This window comes from Crocodylus porosus, unplaced genomic scaffold, assembly GCF_001723895.1.
Source record: "Crocodylus porosus isolate Cpor-Errol unplaced genomic scaffold, CroPor_comp1, whole genome shotgun sequence".
NCBI lineage: Eukaryota > Metazoa > Chordata > Crocodylia > Crocodylidae > Crocodylus > Crocodylus porosus.
This window is the reverse complement of record NW_017728921.1, coordinates 13,869,946-13,892,671: the sequence shown is the minus strand read 5'-3', so window position 1 is coordinate 13,892,671 and position 22,726 is coordinate 13,869,946. Positions and strand designations below refer to the sequence as shown.

General features: G+C 40.2%; 1 protein-coding gene across 8 annotated transcripts in view; it reads right to left on the bottom strand.

Annotated features, from left to right (window-relative positions):
- The window catches only part of GNB1L (G protein subunit beta 1 like), a 57,347-nt gene that overhangs the window by 21,026 nt on the left and 13,595 nt on the right, over window positions 1-22,726 (bottom strand). For 5 of the 8 annotated variants that reach the window (XR_002101900.1, XM_019539046.1, XM_019539042.1 and 2 more), the window contains 5 exons: window positions 12,226-12,330; window positions 9,478-9,629; window positions 8,147-8,284; window positions 7,761-7,886; window positions 5,949-6,111 (listed from right to left, as the gene is read on the bottom strand). Coding sequence is in view for 7 of the 8 variants with exons in the window: in XM_019539046.1 (XP_019394591.1) it covers window positions 5,949-6,111; window positions 7,761-7,886; window positions 8,147-8,284; window positions 9,478-9,563 (513 nt within the window). In the remaining variant the exon portion in view is untranslated. Of the gene's footprint in view, window positions 1-5,948; window positions 6,112-7,760; window positions 7,887-8,146; window positions 8,285-9,477; window positions 9,630-12,225; window positions 12,331-13,275; window positions 13,316-22,726 lie in introns of those variants that run through there. The other 3 variants (XM_019539043.1, XM_019539044.1, XM_019539045.1) reach the window with 3 other exon arrangements.

Sequence of the window (22,726 nt, the reverse complement as noted above, 5' to 3'; positions counted from 1 at the left end):
TGCTCTGGACAACCCCGCGGGCTGTGAGTGGCTGCAGCCGGGAGTGCCGGCCATGGGGCAGGGGAGGAGCTGCTGGCTCCGGGCTCGCTTGTCAGGGCCGTGCACAGCGACAGCAGCTGCAGCCCCCCCCGCTTGCTGTGCCGGGCAGTGTTTGACACTCTTGCCTCTGGGCTGCCCTGCACGCAAGCTCCGGGCAGGCAGCAGCAAACACTGTCCGGCACGGCAAGCAGGGGGGCCACAGCTGCTGTCACCGCACGCAGCCCCAACAGGGGCTGTCAGCATGGGGCCCAGGCTGGCAGCAGGGCCAGGTTACAAAGTTGGTGCTGAGCACGGGGAAAAGCAGCCCCTCATTTGCACTGTGGCCAGTGCCCCGCGCTGTAGCCACTTGCAGCCTGCATGGGGCTGCCTGTGCCTGCTCCAGACAGCCCCGTGTGGACTGCGGGTGGGTGCAGCAGGGAGCGCCAGGCACGGGGTGGGTGAGGGGCCGGCAGGGGGTCAGGGCTGTGCACTGCCCCCTGCCTGTACTACAGAACTGGGGGGTACTGGGAGTGAGTGAGCTGGGAGCCAGCGGGAGCACAGGGCCCGCACCGGTGTCCTGGGGCCAGTGCCAGTGGGGTCCAGAGCAGGGCATCAGGAGCGCAGGGTCCCAGCCAGCAGGAGCTCTACGGAGCCGGGCCAGCTCCCCCCTCTCTCTGCTGGTGCAGTCCAGCCCGGCTCCACAGACCCCTGCCAGCCTGTGTGCCCTGCTCTGGGCCCCACTGGTGCTGGCCCTGGGACATTGGTCCCAGGACATTGGGACACTGGTCCCAAAATGGTGACCGGGGGTGGGGCACCTGACAAGAGGCAGGGATACCCATGCGGCCCTTGACAGCCTGCCAAAATTGGGTAAGCACCCCTCTGCCCAAAATAACTGCCCACCCCTGTCATACATTGTGGCTACACAATGGTTGTGTTGAGTATATGTGTCATACTGAATTCACATAGCTATTTACTCACTGGCTGACCCCACACTACAAAAAATCCAAACCCTATAATTCTCCAATAGGGAAAACCATAGCACTGGCAGCACATTAGCAGTTTGACTACTATACTAGCTGACCCTATTTTGAACAAGGTCAAAGACCACTATGTTAAACACCTGCTTGCTGTCTACACAACAGCCTCCACCACTGCCTGCATGGATGGTAATGAGTTATTGGTCTCATTCTTCCTAAGGTGGCAAGTTAATTATGGGTCAAAGCTTGGGCCTCTTCCTTGTGCTGCCAGAGACGGAATGAATGCATTTCTTCAGCAGTATGGACAAAGGGACTTGCTGTAATCGTCATCAGGAAGCTGAACTATAGGTGTGGGCTGGAAGGTGTGTTGGGGCTGGAATCACCAGCCAGTGTCCACAAGATGCATGAGTGCTATAAAGGTAACTGCAGCCCTGAGAACATGGTCAGAAGAAACTGCTGCTGCTCCAAGTTGGGAGTTTTTCTCCCCTTAGCCCAGCTGCTCAATCTGTACCTTGGAAACACAATTCAAAGCCGTACAGTTCTCACACACTATTGTGATTTGTATGGTTTGGGTTAATAATTCAAGGGATTTAAAAATTGGATACTATTTCAACTGTTAAAAAAAAAAACTAATCTGCGTTCAAAGAGCTAATTCAGGACACTCTGGCCAAGCATACACTTCTCAGTGAGGAACTGCAAAACAAACAACCCGTATTTCACACACAAGGTACCCCGAGCAAATCCGTGAACAGTTGTGAATTTAAGCAGAAGAAAGCTGACAACCTTATTTCAGCGTATTTGATAAGCCACTGTGATACTGTGGGATTTTTTATGATATCACAAAAGTAGAAAGCAGGAGTAGCACTTCACTGAGTAGAAGAAATGTGAGAAGATACAAACCCCGACAACTCCGAAGAGCAGGTCTCCATTTTCTTGTCAGATCTTTCTCTAGAGACGTGTGTTAAATGCTTAATCCAAAATATTTACCTTAGAAACCTCAGTTCCCAGATTGTAATGGCACTGAGTTAATTAGCTCTATAAAACAGTTGTTCTAGACCTCATAAATACTAATTACATCCATGTGCAAAATTCTGGTCAGTTCATGAGCTTTCAGGCTTGGGTGTGCCCCCAGGAGCAGAGCTCAGCAAAGCTGAGAGGAGAGGAAGGTGACTTTACAGGGGATCTTTCTACTGCCCCCGCCCAGGTCTATCAACATCTGGAAAAGACCCCAAGTTAACTTTGGAGTAGCCTTTAAACTGCTCTAAATTATATCCACTGTGGCAGCCTACTGTGCTGGCCTAACTACGGCAGTGCACAGCATCTGGCTCTGCTCATAGCTGCCTTTTGCTATGTAAACTGACCATGTGCCCTATGTGGATGGGCTGTGGAAGGAAATGGATGGTGTAAAGCCAATATACCTGACTCTACATTCTCTCACAACAGGGAAGATCCTTGCTAGTAGCCCTGCTAGTGTAGCTTCTTGGCCGTTTTGCACTGTATGAACACATCAGAGCAGTCTCTACAGGGGCTGACGCTCGAGTCTGTCGAACTGTCAGTTCTGTAATGCCCCATGATCGCAGCACATGGGCAGAACTGCCCGTGTCCGCTTGCGCAGACACAGGTGTGTTCCTAGGTATCGAATATTTGTTGGTTGGGGACATTTATCCATATCTCCCGTTCACAAATATATGCTAACAGAATGAGGGTAGTTTCCATTTTACTGAAATAAGCCCTGGCCTACAATCTTTCCTTTCTAGACAGTAAATGGAAAGTAAAGGCTTGGCAACCCCAGAGATTGCCAGGCTGGCTCATTCTGGTGTATATCAGAATGTGACAAGCTCAATTCTGGTCTCAGATGTGAGCCCACAACTCCAACTCCAGTTAGCGTGAGGTATACACATGCACTTGAGAGGAAATATTGGTCTTATTGGGGTTTCTTTCCCAAATCAAAGGCAGAGCAGCTGTGGTCTCCTTCCAATTTCATACATTTGCTTCAGAGCCTGCCAAGACATCATCCCCAATTCTTGAGGCTGTCAGGGAGTTTACCAAAAGCCAACTGTGCTCCAGGCTTGTGGAACACAAAATGCCCTACTGAGAATATAAAAGAAAATTCAAGGCCAGTCAGTACTGGAAGAGGAGACTAGTCTCCAGACTTGAAGGGTCTGAAGCAGAGCAAGAAGCCATTACCAAGACAAGAAATTTGTTTCATAATAGTTGCACTAGAACTAAAAATTCTCCTTTTTTTCCTAGAGACCTCATTGTACATTGAGACCTATCAATAATCGCACAAGAAAAAACAAACTGAATCACACTTACCTAGCACACCTTTTTACCACTGCACCTCAACATTTCAGGAGACTGAAATTGTAAGTTAGAAGTGCTATTGTGTTAAATGCATTTCTGCATCTTTTAAAAGTTAGCTTCCACCGTGGCATGACTCAGAAGGGAAGAGCTGGCGGTGGGGCTGCAGTTGTGCTTGCCAAGGACAAAGAGCAACAAGAAGACGAGAAGAGCTTTCTGCAGAAAGCAATGAAGCACGATCTGCCTTTAGCGGATTGACAGTTCCAAAGAAGGAGTCTGCATTAGTGGCAACCAAGCCTTAGAAATAAATACTATTTCATATATTTTGACAACTGTAACTTAAAACTTGAAGTTCTGTGTTTATATTGGTTTTCCTTAATAGGAGAAAGATTTGCCTTTGCCTGAGGTTAATAGTGTTCCTGGGTGGCTGAAGCTGGCCACAAGGAAACACACCCTTTTTCTTTTTCACATTAATAAAGCTTTTAACATGTTTCTGGCAAATTGGCAAGAGAAGTGCGTGTAACTCATAATTGGTGATTTAAATGCAATCATGAACAAATAAATGCCTGTTCAGATCTCATTATTTATGGACTGAACCTGCTTTAAGACAAAATTACTCTTTTTGGGCATCAGCCAAGCATAAACACTTATTAAGTCTTAATTTTAATCATAAGCCGCAAATGTACTGTGTCTCACACAGTGCTGCCTATTTGGAGGTACTATATATTATAGGAGCTTAAGTGAATTTATGGAATCCTGACACAGTTCTAATGTAGAGGTTCATACACAGAATGGAACTTTTTTAACCTTGGGAGACAGGCAAATCATCATCAGTTTGCAAGGCTCATGTATATAAATGAAAATAAAACAAAGAAATGAACTGTAGGAAGAAACGGGAATTTTTTCCTTTCTTTGGATTACAAGATAATTTCATTCTTCATTAACGAAGTGCTGTCTATAATTCTCCCAGAAGAACGTTCCCATCAGGTTTAAGAGGACGTTAAATATTATTGTGCTGTAGAATGGCTGCATTACTTTGAACAATTGGAACAAAGTATGGGGCGACCTCAAAACAGCTTGCCTTACTGTTTTTGGGTTCTAGCCTGCAAAATGCTAAGCATTCTGACCTTGATCCAAGAAAATACATAAGTATGGGCTTAACTTTAAAATAATAAAAGTATTTAATTTCTTACTATCTGGATACCATTTACACATATATATTTGCCTTGAAACCCAGAAAATCTAGTGCCTTTGGATGCCTAAAAAAGAATGTGTGATTAGCTACAGGGTGTGCTTTTCACCTAGAGACGAACAGTTATTAAAGTGTTGTCCCTTTGTTCATTGTTTTCTAGTCTGATACCATGTTCTTTAGTATTTGCTGATTATCCTCAAATAAAAGATATAACTTGCATGTCAAACAAAACAGGAATTTAAGAGATTTCTACGAAGTTGTACAACTGTAGTAAGGTTATTTAATAAAAAGTTCCAAGTGGATTTCATGCTGTATTTAATCTATTAATGAATTTAATGGATATAAGGGTCCTATTGAGAGTACTCAAGTCCACAACAAGTACATCAGGAGCAGTGCCAGTACAACCTTCTGTGAAATGTCCTTCACCCCTGTCTGGAAAGGACTGTTTCTTTGAATGGGAGGTCCATCATCCACCCCCCTGTGGAAACTTCTAAGAAAGCTGTTAAATAATGACAACTGTGGTAATGTATTTGAGAGGCCAAGATGCCTCCAATAGAAACTGAACTGAGAACACAAATCAGATCCTACAGACCAAACTTCCACTAACATTTCAATATAAGTCTCATGTAAACCATCAACCTGGAGTCAAAAGCTGTGTACCACAACACCAATCACCGGAGCCATCCAAATGTCCCAATAAAATACTGCTCTACATTTCAGATGGAAATGCCTCCATCTGACTTTTCATCCATTAGCTAACTAGTCAAGCTCTAATTCTCCCTTCCCAGTATTCAGGTAGGTGGGCCTAGCAGAAGGGATTTAAAAGTCACACACACACAAGGTTATCAGCGGCAGCAAATACTGAAGGCTGCTTGCAGACCTTAAAAAAAAAAATTTACGCCCTCCCACCCTTCAAAACAGCGCTTTACTTCAAACTTGGTGTGCTCCTACACTGAGCCCAGCACATGTCCAAAAGAGGCAGCACATTAGTTTGACCTGGCTCACCCAATGTCTGTATAAATCGGGCGCATTAGTGGTGCTTTTATCTAACAGCTGATTGAATCAGCTTTAGGTAAAAGTGCCAGAAAGCCCCGCTGAAGCGCCCGATCTATACAGACGCAGCAAAGTCGGGTTGAAGTAACACATTGCTTCTTTCAGTAAAGCGCAGTTTTTTGGTTTGTTTGGAGTTTTTTAAAAACATCAGTAAGCAGCTTGTATGTCAGACAAAACCTAGGAGAGAAAGGTTTGTTATCGGACCGTGATTTATGATTCAATCATATCCCTGGCAGGTCTAATTAGTAGCCACAATAGGCTCCTTGTGTCCCTCCTCAAACAGATTATTGGACAGATTCTCCTCAAACAGATTAAGATTTTTGTCCCTTTCAGAACGTCTAACTGAAGAAACAAAGTAGGTTACATGTACATCTTCTCTGTGCAACAGAGAGAAATACACTCCCTACCTCATCTGGGTCATCTGCTGGCATGGCTATTAGCCAACGGTCCTGCGCCATCTTCAGCAGCGAGCATCTGCAGAATCCCACACTATCCATGGAAACGGAATCTGTCACCATGCTCCTTCCTTCTGCCAAATCCCAGAGGCAGATCTTCTGATCACGACCCTGGCTTTTACCAGCAAAAACAAATACGCTGTATACAGTCACTTGCACGCAAGTTTTTGCAATAAAAACAAACATGTAAAATGTAACAATTTGGTATCAGAGACAAGCGTTAGAAGAACAAACGTACAAAAAATGACCCACCTAAAACAGTTTTCTCCAAGAAACCCAGGTGTGTCATCACATGAACCAAACAAATAGCAGTAATAAGTAAAAACCATGTAGAAGAAGGAGAAAAAAAACCCCATACAAGCTCAATGTGACAGAGGTCACAAATACAAGGATATACTTCACTGTTTACCTTTGGAGGGTTAACTGGAAAAAATGGTTAACTCCCCCCCCCCCAAAACAAAACAAAACCAAAAAACAAAAAAACCAACAGTCCAGTTGTTTAAGTACTAGTGGAGTAGCTGTGGTTGTTCTTCCAGTCCATAAACTGACACAGGACAATACTTTTGCCTTGAACGGAAGCAATACATTTCATTACTTTCCCTTGAATTGTCACCTCATAAAGAGCCCCAAGTAATCCTCATCCATGCATTATATTTTTAACTGTATTTAATTGTTATTTATTTCACTTGTCAGAAAGAGTAAGCCAAGCAAAGTCATGTATACATCTGTTGGCTGTGGGACTACAACATTCAAGAAGCCATCTGGACAGCAATGGTCAACTTCTCTGTAGTCTGTGACAGCAAATGTCTAAAACATTTATAATACCAAAAAGATGACAGAAGAGGTGCTGGGGAAAATGGCACATTCTAGGTAACATTTAGATGCAGAAATATATAAAAAAGATACACACTAGACACTATGAGTGAAAATGTTATAAATATGCAACAGAAAAAGGGAAAGAGGGAAAACAGCCTAATTATACAAACAATTTTAGCTGAACTCTAATTTTCAGGGGGGCATTAATTATACATAAGCAGACAACAAATAAAAATGCTAATGAGTCTGACAGTACATTACAAGAGATGTCTTCTCGTGATAAACATGTTAGAACACCTCGAAGTCGCACAGACGCTTTGGCATCTGCTCTGGAGAAAGCTTGATCACCCGTCTAATCCAAAGTACACAGTTCCTTTCAAACCGCCCTCGCTGAATGAGAACATAACGTGTTTTGCAACAAAATAAACATATATAACCCAAATGCTTGTTCATTTTTGGTGGATCCCAACCCACAATTCCTACTCTTTCTCTGCGTTTTCCAATCTTTTTCTTTTTCCACCTCCTGAAATCACTCATAACTTTGGTTTCAACAGTTCTTCCTTGCAAGGCAGTTCATATTTTTAGCACTCTTTTAGTAAAACAGTTGTGGAATGTTTGTCAACTTGAATCCAAATTCCCTTTTTTTTTTTTTTTTTAACAAAGACCCCACGTCACCTCACTATCATTCACATACCAAAACACATCATGGACTCTGAATCATGATGCTTTAGTTACAGAAAAGAACTGCTTGTTCTCAAGAACTCAATCATGTTACTTTACATCTTGTGAACTTTTATTTGATTCTTTAGTTTACTTGTGATTTTAAATCGTGTCCAACTTCGTGTAGTTGGACAGAACACTTTCATTAATGCAAAAAATAAGCAACCCCTTAGTATAATATTAATGCAAATACCACAAGTTTCCTTCCTGTGCAACTGCTTCACTAACCTGAGGAGCTCATCTCTGCCACGTATCGTCTCCACCCAGTATACAGATTTTCCTCCATGACCATCCAGTGTCTTGTCCACCCTATGTGTTTTCAGGTTCCAGATTTGGACCAGACCATTGGCAGACCTGACAGAAGAAACAGATACTGTTTTCTATGACAATCATCTAAAGTCCAGAATGAAATTTTGCTTCTCTGCTGCCTTTTCTGCCTTGGAAGTAGGTGTGTGCAGACACTGCAAGAACCATTTACTAGTGGAGCATTTTGTTCCTGTTTTTCTCAGATACAATCTACTTAAATAACGTGGTATCTTCAAAGACAATGTTTGTAGGATGCCCAACTCTGCAACAGCTTCCAACAGAAGATTTACTTGACAGCTTCTACTCACCCAGAGAAGAGAATAGGAAACTCAGGTTCTTGGCTTCTGCAGGAAAAGTGTAGAGTGTGGACTGGAGCTGCAGTTCCTCGTAATACAAACTCTGGATCAGGCGGTGGAAGAGCCATAGTAGCAATCATCCAGAAATAACTATAAAAACAAAACAAAACCCCAAACCCAGAAAAACAATGAGGCAAAAGATGTTCTTAATCCTAGTATGTCAAGAAACATATTACGAACCTTCCAGTTCAAACATCTGCTTTTCTTAGAATTTACACTCTCCCCTTAGAACTCACATTATTTGGAGCTTTGGTACAATGTAAAATGTTTCCTCTGGCTCTTACCTAACAAGAATCCATCAAACGCACTTCTTGTTGTAATGCATCCCTACAAACTATGGCAAGCGCATAACTACAGCACATGATCTCATTATAGATTGGTATATATATATATAAATGTATTCATTACTCTCCATGTTGCAAAGCGAACTGACAAGGGTAAGCTTTAAAATGAAGAAACTGGATACACAGGAATTTAGTGGCGCAAGTGATTTAATAGCCCCTGGCTATTCTTTCCCCTTCCTCCTAAAACAGATCTTTCTACCTCTACACTCTACCCACCACCATTCAGAGACATGTGTGACACAGGAATTTATCTGCTGACAAGGATTTCAGATGAGATCAGAACTATAATAATTTTGGCATGAGAGTCTCATTATGCAAAAGTGCTCCAACTTTTGTTCAAAAATGGTTATATAAAAAAATTATGACAACTATGTTCAATACTGTATTTGCAGGCAACTCTATTCCTTAAAGGAAGGATAAAGGGATAGAGATCTTTCCATTTCTAGGTCTTATTCAAATATGGCCCCCTATTAGTAGAAATCAAATGTCTTTCACAGACTAATGTACTGTGAAAAACAGAGTACCCCCATTTTTCAAATTGATGGTCACAGGCCACAACTGAGCAAGAGACAAACATATGTGCATAACTTCATGCACAACTCATCATACTGGCTTTTAAAAGTGCTGCTCACATGATCCAGATAGACACATTCTGAAATGTTTTGTTTGACTGAGGGCTCAGTGAGGCCTGTTCACTGTGTAAAGACTCTCAAACATAAAAAAAAAAAAGAGCACTTCTGTAGATAGATGGCAGGAAAACTATGTTGGAATTTGCTATAGATGAGCCTCCAGAACACTGCTAGGGGATCATAATTAATTTTTTACAAATTATAAACTCTATGCAAAATTATCTGGAAAACAGCACTGTAGTGACCATTTTTAGAAAGGCTTTCACTGCTTTTCTGTGAAATCAGTGGCAACAACCCATGACTTTATTACCTGCATTCAAAAAGTGAACAGACTGAAAAGCCAGGGGAACTCATGAGAGCTGTCATCATTTTTCTTTCAACGAGCTGTTTAGTCATGTGTTACAGCAGCTCAAAGAAGCATTTTCTAAGTTAACTGGATCACAGTAAAGGAATCAGAAAGAACTGCAACACAGAGGTACTAAAAGTTACACAGGAAATTAAATCATTTCCATTTTTCAGTAGACCTTCATCTTGTATACCTGTCAGATTCTAATTTTTTGTTTATTTGACAAGACTCAGTGATTACAGCAACCTACATGAGCTGAGATTCAGGTCTACCTTGGGTTTTTACACAGCCCTAATACCATGGTATCTATAATTCCTAATTAAGCCACACTGGGCGCGTCTACACAAGACGTTTACTGTGCGGTAACCTAATAACACTGCATAGTAGTGTGTCGATCAAAAATCATGCTAATAACCTGCTGTGCAGTGTTATTTGGCTACTGCGCAGTAAGTGTCACGAAAAACCATGCGCCAGCACCACTGTGCAGTAAATGTAGTTACTTGCGCAGTCAGTTAGTATTTAATTAAGGAAGTACTAAACCAAATGCACAGTGAGTATGGCACATTCATGAATGTGTAGACTCACCCGCTATGTTTTAGGGTTGCAATGAAACAACCTTTTACAATCTAACATTACTTTGCCTCAATACTACTGTGTGATTAGCTATGAAAATTAATAAGCTCAGTGCATCACCTTCATGTTGTAATGCACTGACTCATCTGTTCTACAGTGTTGGTCTGCTGGTCGGGACTCAGGACTAGCCCGGAGAAAATTTTCAGTTGATTTTACACTTATACAAGGTTGTGCCCCACGGTAAGATCCAGCCTTGTGGTGCCTGCCTGTAACACACTTCATCCTTTTTATGAGGCTCGCTGTTACAATAAGCACTTTGTCACTGAAGGTCACTTTATGTGGACTCCAGGCCTGTACCTAATACCGTTCTAATCACTCTCTAATGACAATTCAACTTTGGAGCCTTCTCAATATTCAGTGTAGCTAATGCAGAGCATGTCACAGGGAGGACTGATTCGGAGGTATGGTTCTGAGGGAGGGAGACAAAATGGAATTGAGTCAACCCAGAGGCTATCTAGGATTATGAGGCAGATTTAATAGCATTTTTCTAATTACCAACACAGAAGTTTCTGCTGACAGACAGTAAGCGTGTGCATGGATGTGGGGAGTTTTTAGTTGGCATGAAACAGACGCTCCTAATGCATGTCTTTACAAGGACAATGCTTTAGAAAAGCCTTCTGTCTGGATAGAGAAGAAAAATACTTGTAGACATACATAAGTGAATAAAGCAAGTTTTAGCTCTCCGGAAACTGTTTCTTTGCTAATGACATGTACCTATCTGGAAACCGAGTTTACTATGCCATGCCTTGCATCGACAGCCTCATATTGTGTTCTGTTGACGACACCAGGGGATTTTCTCTTATTAACTGCTGTTGGCAAGCTAGCAAAGGTGACTTTTGGTGAGATGTGGCAATGTCACAATTCAAAGTTTTCCAGCTGCTGGTTGTGAGAGAGCAATTTAAGCAGATAAAAAGGTATTAAAAATCAACAGTAGTCATGCACCTCAGCAATTTCAAAAATCCCACTGGGGTCCATCTGTATCTTCAGTCACTTAAAATTCTTCCGAAAACATGGCGGCGAGCCTTTCCTGAGACTCTAGTATCCCCATTTTACAAACAGAGGTAACACAAAAATGACTGATGTTTACAAAATGTTTTGCTGAGGAAAACTGCTATCTAAATCCTAAATGCTGTTATTGTGCTCAGTTGCAAGCCCAGTAGTGAAATACTCCAATGTCTCTTAAGAGTCCATGCATCTCCAGTGAGTTATCTAATTAGCACAACACTTATTTGACAACACTGGAACGCCAGGGCAACCTATTCTGATGCTGAGTAAATCTGGAGCAAGCCTGTTCATGCAAAACTGCATGAATTTACTTAGGAGCCTTGGTCTAACACCAAAACCAGGAAAAGGTTTCCATCTAGCAAAGTGAGAAGACATTTACTTTCAAAATGCCTAAAAGAATCCTCTGCCCCGGACTACCTGCTTGTCTGAGACACTCTGGTATGACCATTGGCTTATAAAGCAAGGCAACAGAAAAGTTTTGCTTATGGCACTACTGGTTTGTAAGAGATGAGCCTTGTGAGGTGCAACACCTTGCTGCTGTACATTTGGCTTGGTCATTACTATGTTGTTCCTCTTTATTTTTGTAGTTCTTCCTGAATTGATAGCACTGTTCTACTTTGGGGGTCAAAATGGGCTCCAAAATGCTTTGGACACCTATACGGTACGTTTGACAAGATGCAACTTGTGATCCTCCTGTTGGGTCACTTGCATTTCTATCCACTGGCAATAGCAGGCTGGCTGGAAAAACCCAGATGTCCAGCCTGGTGCTCTAATAAGCAAATGTCTGTGGCCCTCATATCTGTTTTATTATAAAGGGCTTTGTCCTGCAAAAGAGGTTGCTGCCAAGCATAGAGATGGTTTAATCTCCTTCGGTTACATAACTTTAAAGAACAATTCACTATTAATAATCTTTATAAAATCCCACTTTGTTTGAGATGCCATGAGAGGGACTTTTTCTTAAACAATTTGAACCTCCGCTGGATCCATCACTTCAGCATTTCGTATATTAAAAAAAAAAAGTTAAGCTTTCAATTAATAATAGTCATTTAAAAATGTAAATGTCACAAAGATTACCTTAGAAAAATCTCTCAGAGAATTAAAAACATTAACAGATTCCCACAGGAAAAATTCCAGCAGAATTCAGCAACTCTCCTGTTCCCACTCCTGTCACTTGTATTTCTATCACACATAGAAGCAAAAACAAATTGCTATTAAAATATCGTCCAAACACCGCATCCCTGTTCCCCACCCCTCACATGCACACAAACCCTCCCCATGATTTAGTCTGAGATACAGACAGCCTGAGCTAAGGCTCAAAAAACTCCTTTTTTTTTTTATTCATTCAGAATAGCAGAAACTTGGTGGTAAAGAGAGGTTTTTCAGGTACGCCAGAAATAAATCTCTCTAGGCATGTCTGGCAAACTGATACGGGACTCAAACCAGCAGGTGTGCAGACATAATTATTACGGCAAAATATTCAGCGTATCCAGGTGTGGTCGTGATCAAATATATGAAATCCCTGCTATTCTTTGGAAATTCCTAGTCTCCCAGGTGCCATCCTCCCAGAGGAAAGTAAGATTAAAGAATTAGTTAGTAAAGATATGAATAAGCTTTTTTTCTTTCCCATTCTCAAGCTGCTTCTCCCTTTTTCTCACACAAAAAGCCCCTCTTCGGGGCTTTTTGCACTCCTGTCTTTACCACGTGTTGGGTCAAAAGGTAACTTTGTTCTTTTACAAATGATTTTTAAGACACCATGTTGTATGGCATATGGCTAGTTAATTGTAGACAGAGCAATGTAGCACCTGTATTCAAATGTAAGGTCCAAGAAAATTGATGGAAAGGAACTCTTTTATGAAGCTCCAAGGATAAAACATACATCACTGACTCCACTCCCCCAATACCACTTCTAATTTTAAAATATGGTAGAGCAGACCCTGCAGTAAAAGTGTCTGAAAGGCTTCCAGGTTCAAATCTGTCCGTGTTTTCTGCCTACAAGTAACAGCTGACAGCTGGGCTGTCATGGTAGGGCCTTTACCCCTCCTTCCCACTTTTGTCCAAGAAATAATAGTATCTCAATAGCTGCACGTAACCCATTTAAATCTTCCAGACGCCCCTGACCCCTACCTTGTTGGCTGTCTGGGTGTTCCTGGAAGTAGCCACCTTGGATAAGGTGAGATCCAGTGGCCATCTGAGTGGTCTCCACTAGTTGAACTGCCAAGGATACAACAGACAAGGGTTTTTGTGACCACTTTTATTAGATTAGCTGTATAGTTGGGAGAGCTGTTGGACACGTTTCAGGCACTGAGTGCACTTCCTCAGGACAGAAGGTGAACAAGGGGACTTGAAACCCAATAGTTCTCCCAACTACACATTTGGTCCAATAAAAGATATCTTCACCTGTCTTGCATGTCCTGGACCATCATAGTGACAACACTCCAACCCTACAAGACACAGGAAGACACACAAAGACCTCAAATAACAATGGGTGGGTCAAGCGCTGTTCGTTATGAGTTTCTCCTAGCACACATTACATGTTAGCAGCATTCAGGATTACAAACACCCATTTCATCCAAAATGCTGCTATATATAACCAAAAAAGCAGCTTTCAGATGTGTCTGCACAAGTCAACTGAACTGGAATTTAAGATTATTTAAATGCAAGGAAGAGCCTTTGTAGTTTAATGCATACTAAAAAGAAGTGCTCTAAAGGCAGGGAAATTGTCTGAAAAAAAAAAATGCATGTATTCCCTCAAATATTTTATTTTTTGTCTCAGCCTTTGGGTTTGACACTGCAAATCCCATAACCTTTACTCAGCACACTAGTGTAAGGAAGACAGCAAGAGGAAAAAGTCGAGAAAGGCAATGATTATGCCAAAAATATAAAAGACCTTTTCCCCCTCCCCTGCTGAAGAGACTGGGGCTCAAATCCAGAATCAGGGCACACGTGAAATGATCACTGATAAATCAGCAAACCTGTCACTCCAAGCTCATGTCAAATGCACGAGAGAAACAGTACCATATGTTTGAAGTCAGAACTGAGATACACGGACAGAAAAGGGGTTGCAAGGGAAGCCTGCGCAGCAACTGGCACATCAGAACGCTTGCTTTAGTTTAGTAGCTCCGCACAAATGTTTGCAACAGTCAAAGCCCAACAAAATATGACATTCAACTTTCAGTCAGCTAGAATCCAGGCATGTGGCAATTAAACTTTTTATAGCTCCACTTGATATCTTTATTAGTATATATAATATCCAGCAATATGATGTTTTAGTGCATGTTGCCTCAGAGCTAATTAAGAAAATACAGCTAGATTGCAAATAGAATGACCTGACCCATAAAATGTGCAATGGAAAGATTCCTATCTTTTGGAAATATGCACATTCAGCACTGGTTAGTGACTTTGCATATTTATTCTTTATCTACCTCAGATATCAGTATCAAAGCAGAAATTAAGCACAGTGATGAACCCCAAAGGATTCATGTGAAAACCTAAACAGAAAATAAAATCATGGCAATGGATTGGAAGCATGCAGTTGTGGGATTTGGAATTTGAACAAAAACATACCCAAGGGACCTTCAAACTGAAATAATGTTGTTACTTCTGAAAGGAGATGCAACAGTGACAAACAGGATTAATTATTTATCTGACCACGGTACACCATAACGTATTAAGTGACACCATAAGCCTGCTGCCATGCATCCTGCATTGCAAGTGAGAATATACCCATTTTCTCTTTTCTTTTTTACCTTTCTTTAAAAACCAGATTGAGAACTTTAAATATTGTCAACAGCAGTAAGAGTGCCTGCTCATGAGAAAACTCTGTAAAACTCAAATCTTGGGAGAAGCTGAGTATTTCCGTCTCCCATTGACTTCAGTGGAAGGTTAGGAGATCAGCTTCTCCCAGACTCTATTCCAAACTTCACCTCTCTCCTGCCACATATACTGGAAAGATGAAGGTTTCTATATTTTCACAGTATCAGTTAATAGTTAAAGAGTGCTTACTGACCACTGGTGGTATGCCAAGAAATCTTGCGAAAGCAGAAAAAAGTGGTTCATGGTAGTAATACTGTGAGATTTTCTTAGTCATTTCCAGTTGGATAATGACTATGCCAATTTTAGGATCTCCTTTCCCGTAGCCACTGTCTAACAAAGAGATCAAACCACAATATACTTATGAATTTTAGGAATTAATTCCACAAGGAAAATACATACAAAAATCTAAGCATGCAACTTTCAGGAATACTTGGAATCTGAACTGGTACCTTGAGGATCAGGTTCAAATATTTCCATCTGCCATTTTAAAAAATTCACTTTAATTATTTTCAAAACATAGATTCAGCATGGGAACAAAACTAAGAATGATTGTAATTATTTTTAAGATACCAAGTTAGCATATGGATTTCATTGTCATTTATGCATTTTAGTCACTGAAACAAAAAGCTATTAATCAATATGTAAAAGCTATAAATGAACATAAACATTAATCATTCTAATACTCCCAAAGTGTCAGACTGATAACTTTTTTTCAGTCTTTCATTCTGACATATTCGCCTTCAGCTATCAGCTGGTTGACCTTTCTTAATATACTTCAACATTTTGGGCATTGAAAATATCACTGAAGTAAACATTTCTGAGACAGCCAAATATCATGACTACATTTATGTAAAAAATGGGGGCCCAAAACATCAGAGAGCCCTTGTATCGTATGTCATTGCACTTGCTTTTAATACATGAGACTAAAATACAGCATGAAAACACAGCTGAAACTGATGAAATGTTAGTGTTTCACAAACAGGTTCATTTTGCAGATTAAGGAAAAAGAAACCCATCTGTTTTGCTTTATGAAGCCATTAATTGCTTAGTAAAGTGCAATGATAGAGCTAAAGAAAGCCTTATTTTAAGGAAAAAGAGAGCCAGTGCAAAGCACACAGTAGTTCAGCCCCAAGACAGACTCTCCATATGGCTAATGAAAAAAGATCTGGACCACAAATGCCAAATCTCCTTGAAAAATTAAAGAATGTGAAATGCACAATATAGATGAAAAAAGGTCTTCACACAAGTGTCTCTGTACATCACAGCATTCAGGCTCAGAAATGCATTTTTGCACACTTGATAAATATTGCAATCTAGCAGAAAATCGATAAGCCAGGACCATCAAAAGGTTGTTCTGAGCAGCCTTCGAGTTCAGCCGTGCATAGCAATCTGTCAGCCACACAGCTCTGTCTGCCCAACCTCCTTAATTAGGGGTGCTGCCTAGTGCAGCATCAAGCACAAATCTCTTGCTTCTGATAGTTAATAATGTCCTCAGACAACATAAGTTTTATTAAATCCTTCAAGACATTTTAGCATGCATTTCCTGAAATAATCTCCTTTAGGAGCAAATTACAAAAAAACAAGAAAAATGGGAGAGAAGAAATGTATCAAGTTGTTACAACAACCAAAATTATTTGAGCCAAAATTATGAGCCTGCAATTAAGGATTCTGTAATTCTGAGCAATTAACATCTACACTTCACTTGAAAACTAATTAATTCAAAAGACATATTTTTCCCATGACAAACTTTTATGATTATTTTATTTATTCCCTTCTAATTACTCTTTAATTAATCTGCTCTTGTATAATATTATCCTATTGTTCTGGCACCCAACCAATAAAGACAATGAATTGATTGCAGGTCTGTTGTGCAACAGCCAACTCTGCAATGCCAGTTTCAACACCCCGTTTATTTATTCGTCTGTTCTATTACTTTTCTTTTCCTCCCACAGGGCATAGGAACGTGAAACACTATACACACCGGATAAGTTTTTGTCTTCTTTACTTTTTTTCCCTTCACAACATGGAACGTAAAGAGTTGATGGAATCCAATAAAAATTCACATACGTAACGTGATATTCCACAATAAAAACAGTAACTTGTAGGAAATGAAGCTACAAGTCTAAACTACAGTATAAAACAACTAATTGATCAACTACTGACATACAGAGCAAAGTTCTCAGGTTGGGTAAACAGAATTAGCTCTTCTGACTTCAAGCTTCACCCCAGGACCGTCGGGCTCGTAACATTTGATAAGGGAAGAGTCCAAAAACCATTCTCATGCTTATTCACATAGTAATTATATAACATTACACTCATTTTAATGCCTTCTGCCAGCTTTACCTGAAGCAACCTTTCTATTGTGGATCAAGTTACATTAAGTTTCAACTGGGGGGGTGGAAGGGGGGGGAACTCCCTCTCACACCTTGCTTTACAAATCATTATTTTTGGAGAAGTATCTGCAAGTAAACTAAGCCAAAGTAGCAATGTACACAAATAAAGGATTACATATTAAATTAAATGCCATTTGCGATACCATCTTGACTCCTTTAGAGAGAAAATTATCTACTAATAAATCCATCAACCCAACTGCTCCTTTGCTGGGAATAGACCTTATGTTTTCTGCAGCATGAGCTGTCCTGAAATTCCTAGCACTTGCCATCTCCTCGAAGTCAGCACCTCAGGTCAGCAGCCCGTGCATTTTTTTGCAACAGGAAGAACTGAGAAATGATCCTTTTTAAACACGCACAGAAGGAAAAAGCTATTTCCTATATTTTTAAATCTCCTGAACATGTAACTGCATGGATGCTATTTTCTCTGCTACAATATATACAACACAGACCACAAACCTTTTATCCAAAATACTTATAGCAGCAAACAGTTATTTCTGTATGTAAGTTGAGCTTTCTGACAAAGGCTACCAAAATATTTTCTTTCATCTTTCTTCCCTCATTTTTTGCTCCTTAAAACAACAAGAAGAAAAAAAACCACACACTGTGGTCACCAAATAAAAATGATTGGGAAAGAAAAGAGGGAAAAAAGTATTTTCACCATTAAATCATGAAAAAAAATCCTAACAGCCTTGCCACAATATGGGCGACATTTATGGGATTACTAAAATTCCCCATGTTTCACTTTGTTTCTGTTCTTTAATATTAATTTTGTAGATTGGTTTTTGTAAAGAACTTTAAAAATATCCACTTAAATAAATAAATAAACCAGTCGTAAATCAGCTGCAGGAGTTCCTCCTAGGACACACAGTTCATTTTCCTCTCCTATATCTTTGCCCCAATCCTTACTTGCACTCACAGACCGACTGAAATCAGTGCAGCTATTCACATGGGAAAGAAATTACAGGACCAGATCCTTAATGAAAAGCACAAAAAAACCCCTAGCAAACAAACAAAACAAAACCCAGAAACAAGATTTACTGCATTAACTCAGTAAGTACAGTAGTATTTATTCTTTAAATGCTTTATTAATTTAAATTCTTTTTTCACTTTCCTCTTCAGAATTCTTTACAAGTAAATCACTGAACTGCTGAGAGACAGATCTCATTAAACACTTTACAGACAGAGAAACCAACTTGTATGAGGTGACCGAGTCACTGGAAGAGCCCTTTTCAGCACGCATGCTCCAACAGCCTCTTCCTATGGGCAATGGATTTACGTTAGATTTTTTCTAAGAATACCAAGTTCCTTAACATGGAAAAATAAATGTATGTAGCATTATTTTAATCTGCAGAACTTAATTAAACCAGATGCCACAGTTCTCATTCAAGCAAAACTCCTGCTGGTATCTGTAAAAACTGTGCTTTAATAATTTCATTCCATCCAGAAAGAGCACACACCAACTGCTAAAATTTCCTTAGCTTGACGAAGAGTTTTTGAACCCAAAAGCTTGCTTAATAATTGTTTTCCAACTATTTAAGTTGGTCTAATAAAAGATATCAGATTCACGCAAAGAACCTTGTGTGCTTTAATAAGGACCTTTCAATTTGCCGCACAAATTCTGACTTGTTCAGAAAATATCATTCATATTTTTCTAAAAAAGAGAGAGAGAAGGGCCACGTGTTACGTGTATCAGCCACATCAAAGTTAGGACTTGAAGCAGCAGCTTATAAAGCAGTTTTCTGAATTTATAAAATTCAAGATTAATTGGTAACAGCACCTCCTTTTTGTTCATTGCAATTCCCATCAGACAGAATATAAGCAGATGTTATTTGGACAAGCCTAGTTATCAGATGGCAAATTAGTCCAAGAAATCTAACAAGAATGACTGTAATTCCGGTGCAAACAGGAATGACATTTACAGGGTAAATATTACTTGGCTATCAAATATAACAAATGTTTGTTTTAACTGATTAGGCTAATCTTAGGTTTTAGATACAAACCCGCAATTGTTCTTTCATGTCAAACTGATCACATAATTGTAGATCCATTTTGCATGAGCATGTAAGCAAGCAGTTGTTAAATATATTAATTTCACACTCCTAGATAACAATACCGGATGTCAAAAACAAACAGGTAAACGGTAAAAATGTGAGGGACATAAAAACTAACATTTGCAGATTTGTAACTTGTCAGTGATCTTCATTCTACATTTCCCAGTTCCAATCATTATGTCTGCCACTTTTTAACTGGCAGCTCCTTGATGTGTGAGGAGAAGCATCCAAATGCTGTTTAGCAAATGGAAAAAAAAAGAAAGTTACTGTAGATGACATAGCATGTCTAACATGGTATATTTCAAGCTTCATTCCTCTCATCCAGTAGGAACCACAGATGACAGGAAAAAAATGCAGTGAAATGCAAAACGGTTACACCAACTCAGTTCTGAATCTTGAAGCATCCTGCAATACCTGAACTTGAACTCCCAGCCTTTGAATGTGCTCTGAACAGCCCCCTATTGTCCTGCACTTTTAGGCTGGCAGGAATTGAAGTGTCAATCTTTCATCAAATAATCAGATTATGTCATGTTCTGACCAAATTCATTAGGAAAACTTTTACCAGTATCATTATCTCAAACCAGAAAATCTAGATCAAAGTATAACAGATTTTACAGCACAATAAAACTGGTATAAATATTTAAACAGTAATTAAAATGCCTCCATTGTTAAAAAGTAAATAAATAATTGAAAGCTGCCTTTCTTTATAAACCTGTCCAGGGGAACCATATTTATCCAATGCTTAAAAAAAAAAAAAAAAAAAAAGACCAAGGTAGACGAAGGGAATGGGATGCACTTAAAAAAAAAACCAGGTTATTTGAGAACAAGAGGTTGCTAGAGTTTTAAATCATCTGTCTGAAGTTGGTCACTCCAAACACTGATTCCAGTGACAAATTATTAACCCCCAAATGCCTTTACTAAACTCTTCCCAAGCAGGCACAGATCACACCAACAATTATAGCCCCATTCTGGAGTCAAAGACTCCATAAATTATAAGATGCAGGCCACCTGAGAAAGGAGACAAGGGAAGAATTTTTTTTTAATTCTATGTTAAAAAGTAATTCCAAAAAGAACAAAACATTACACCTCAAATCTGCCAAATTTTGCAAAATTTTCCACAGTCCTGTCTGTATTCATGCATAAAGATCTAGGCCATTGAACCTGATTGTTATTGTAAGCATGATTTCTTTTTCTGCTCATTCACAGCTGTGTCTACATGCTAGCAACCTTCATACTCTGAATGGGAGAGCTTCCTAAGTAATTTGCCCTCTCTTCCCCATTCCAAGTGGACATCAGGAGAGGACTGCTAGGGAAATAGAGCGCTCAGACCACTATAATGAATAGAGAAAGGACTTACGTATTGACTAAACCATGAACAACAACAACAAGACAGTCATCAATATTGCTTTGACTTCATTTTCAGTACCATAATCAGATTCTCAATCTGTAACTCAAACTTAAATACTATGATAATTTACGGAAAAGGGATTAATTTAGCCATTCTGAGTCAAAGACTTATTTCATAGCCTCATCCCAAATCCTGTATATTGTTAGGATCCCTTTCCCCTTTGAAGACTTAGTGAATGACTGAAGCTTCTAGTTTCTGAGAAACAGATAACACAAGACTCGTAATCTGACTCTAAGCCACTGGATAAAGGCAGTTTGTTTCCTCTTAGCTCATCTGTCAACACCTTCTCAGTAATTAGTCCTAATTATTACAAAGGGCTAGCCTCCCATTCCCATTATTAAATCAGAAATAGTATCATAGCCAGGTATCTTTCAACACCTACCAGACTGGCGACCTTCGATTTCATTGAATCTTCTATCAGTATCCGCCTTTGGAAGAGCCTAGGCAGTAATTTTAGCATCAGCTTCAAAGATGCAGATCCCACAGTGGAATTCCAGGGATGCATTCATATACACACCCACATCATGTGACAAGTGAGCAAGCAATACAATTGACCTTTGCATTGTTCTCCAAACTACTGTGATATAAGGCGCACATCTCTTTTTTATACATTAGGAGATATTTCTGTCTTCCTTTGAGCTAACGAGTAACAAGGAAACCATTGCCACTAGGGCTGTAAAAAAAAATGAAGATCCAATATTTTAGAGCAGAAACCATCAGATGTCTCTAGGATTTGATATAAAGAGATGTTTTCACTGTGAAAAGGAGACTGCAATAAAAATCGGTTTTGCCTCTTTTGGAGGGGGGAGGGGGGGCTAAGTATAGAGAGGTTTAGCTTTGCTAAATTTTCCTCTATATTTAAAACTCAAGATTACAGCTGACTGAAGAGCAGACAGGTGTAGGACGTTCCAGATGGCAGGAGGCAAACTTGGTTGAGAGGCTCAATTTTTAGTCGGGCAATTTAAAACTCTATTTAACCAAAACACTTGAAAGAAAAGGGTGGCTGGGTTTTAAGCATTCAACACTCCTTCAGTTTGAGATCAGGCTTGTGATCACACTACACATCATCTACAACCACCAAACTATCCAGTGTAAACAAGTCCCCCTTGTCATGGTAGCTGCACTAGCTCAACCCCTCAGCTTAGACATGGTGTACTGATGTAAGCTGCCAGGGTGCAAGTGAGACAGGCAATTAAAAACTCCAAAGCAGAAACAGCCCAGTAACAAAAATAGTGATCACAAGACAGCACAATCCTAATGCTTCTGAGGTAAAGTACGAGCAGTCAAAACACTGTGAAAGATTTTTTCTGTGTCCCATTTATATTACTGTCAATGAAGGAAATAAGCTCTTTTTACCTTCTTTGCAGGTCATTCTTAAATCCAACACAAAGCCTTCTGTGCTAAGAAAGTTATTATTAAAGTCATTATTTGGGGGGAAGTAACCACCCAGTTTCATTTAGCATGCAAGTCCACCCTCATCCCCACCAAAGAGGTCTCAAGGGCAGGGATTCATGGAGGAGCACAAAAGTGAGAGAGAGAAGGGAGGGAATCTGCCAGGATCCCACAGCTCCTCCAAAGCACACACCAGGAGTGGAAGAGTGGCAACATCGCTATGTGAGGGCTCTGCGCTGCTGGATCTGTCACTATTTATCCCATGGCTTCTTTTCTCAATCCACTAATTAGAGCCCTCTCTCAACTGATTTATCTGAAACTGGCACAGAGGCATCCTCCAAGAGAATGAAGGAATGCACCCAATTCAAATCCCCTGCACCATTTCTACCACCTCCATCACAGGAGCTGCCTGGTGCACAGACCGACTTATAGGTTAGATGTATTTCCGCTTTGTAACAGACTTAGCCTTACGGCCAAACACCCACAGCTAATATTCCAACAAATATGATTTTGCAATA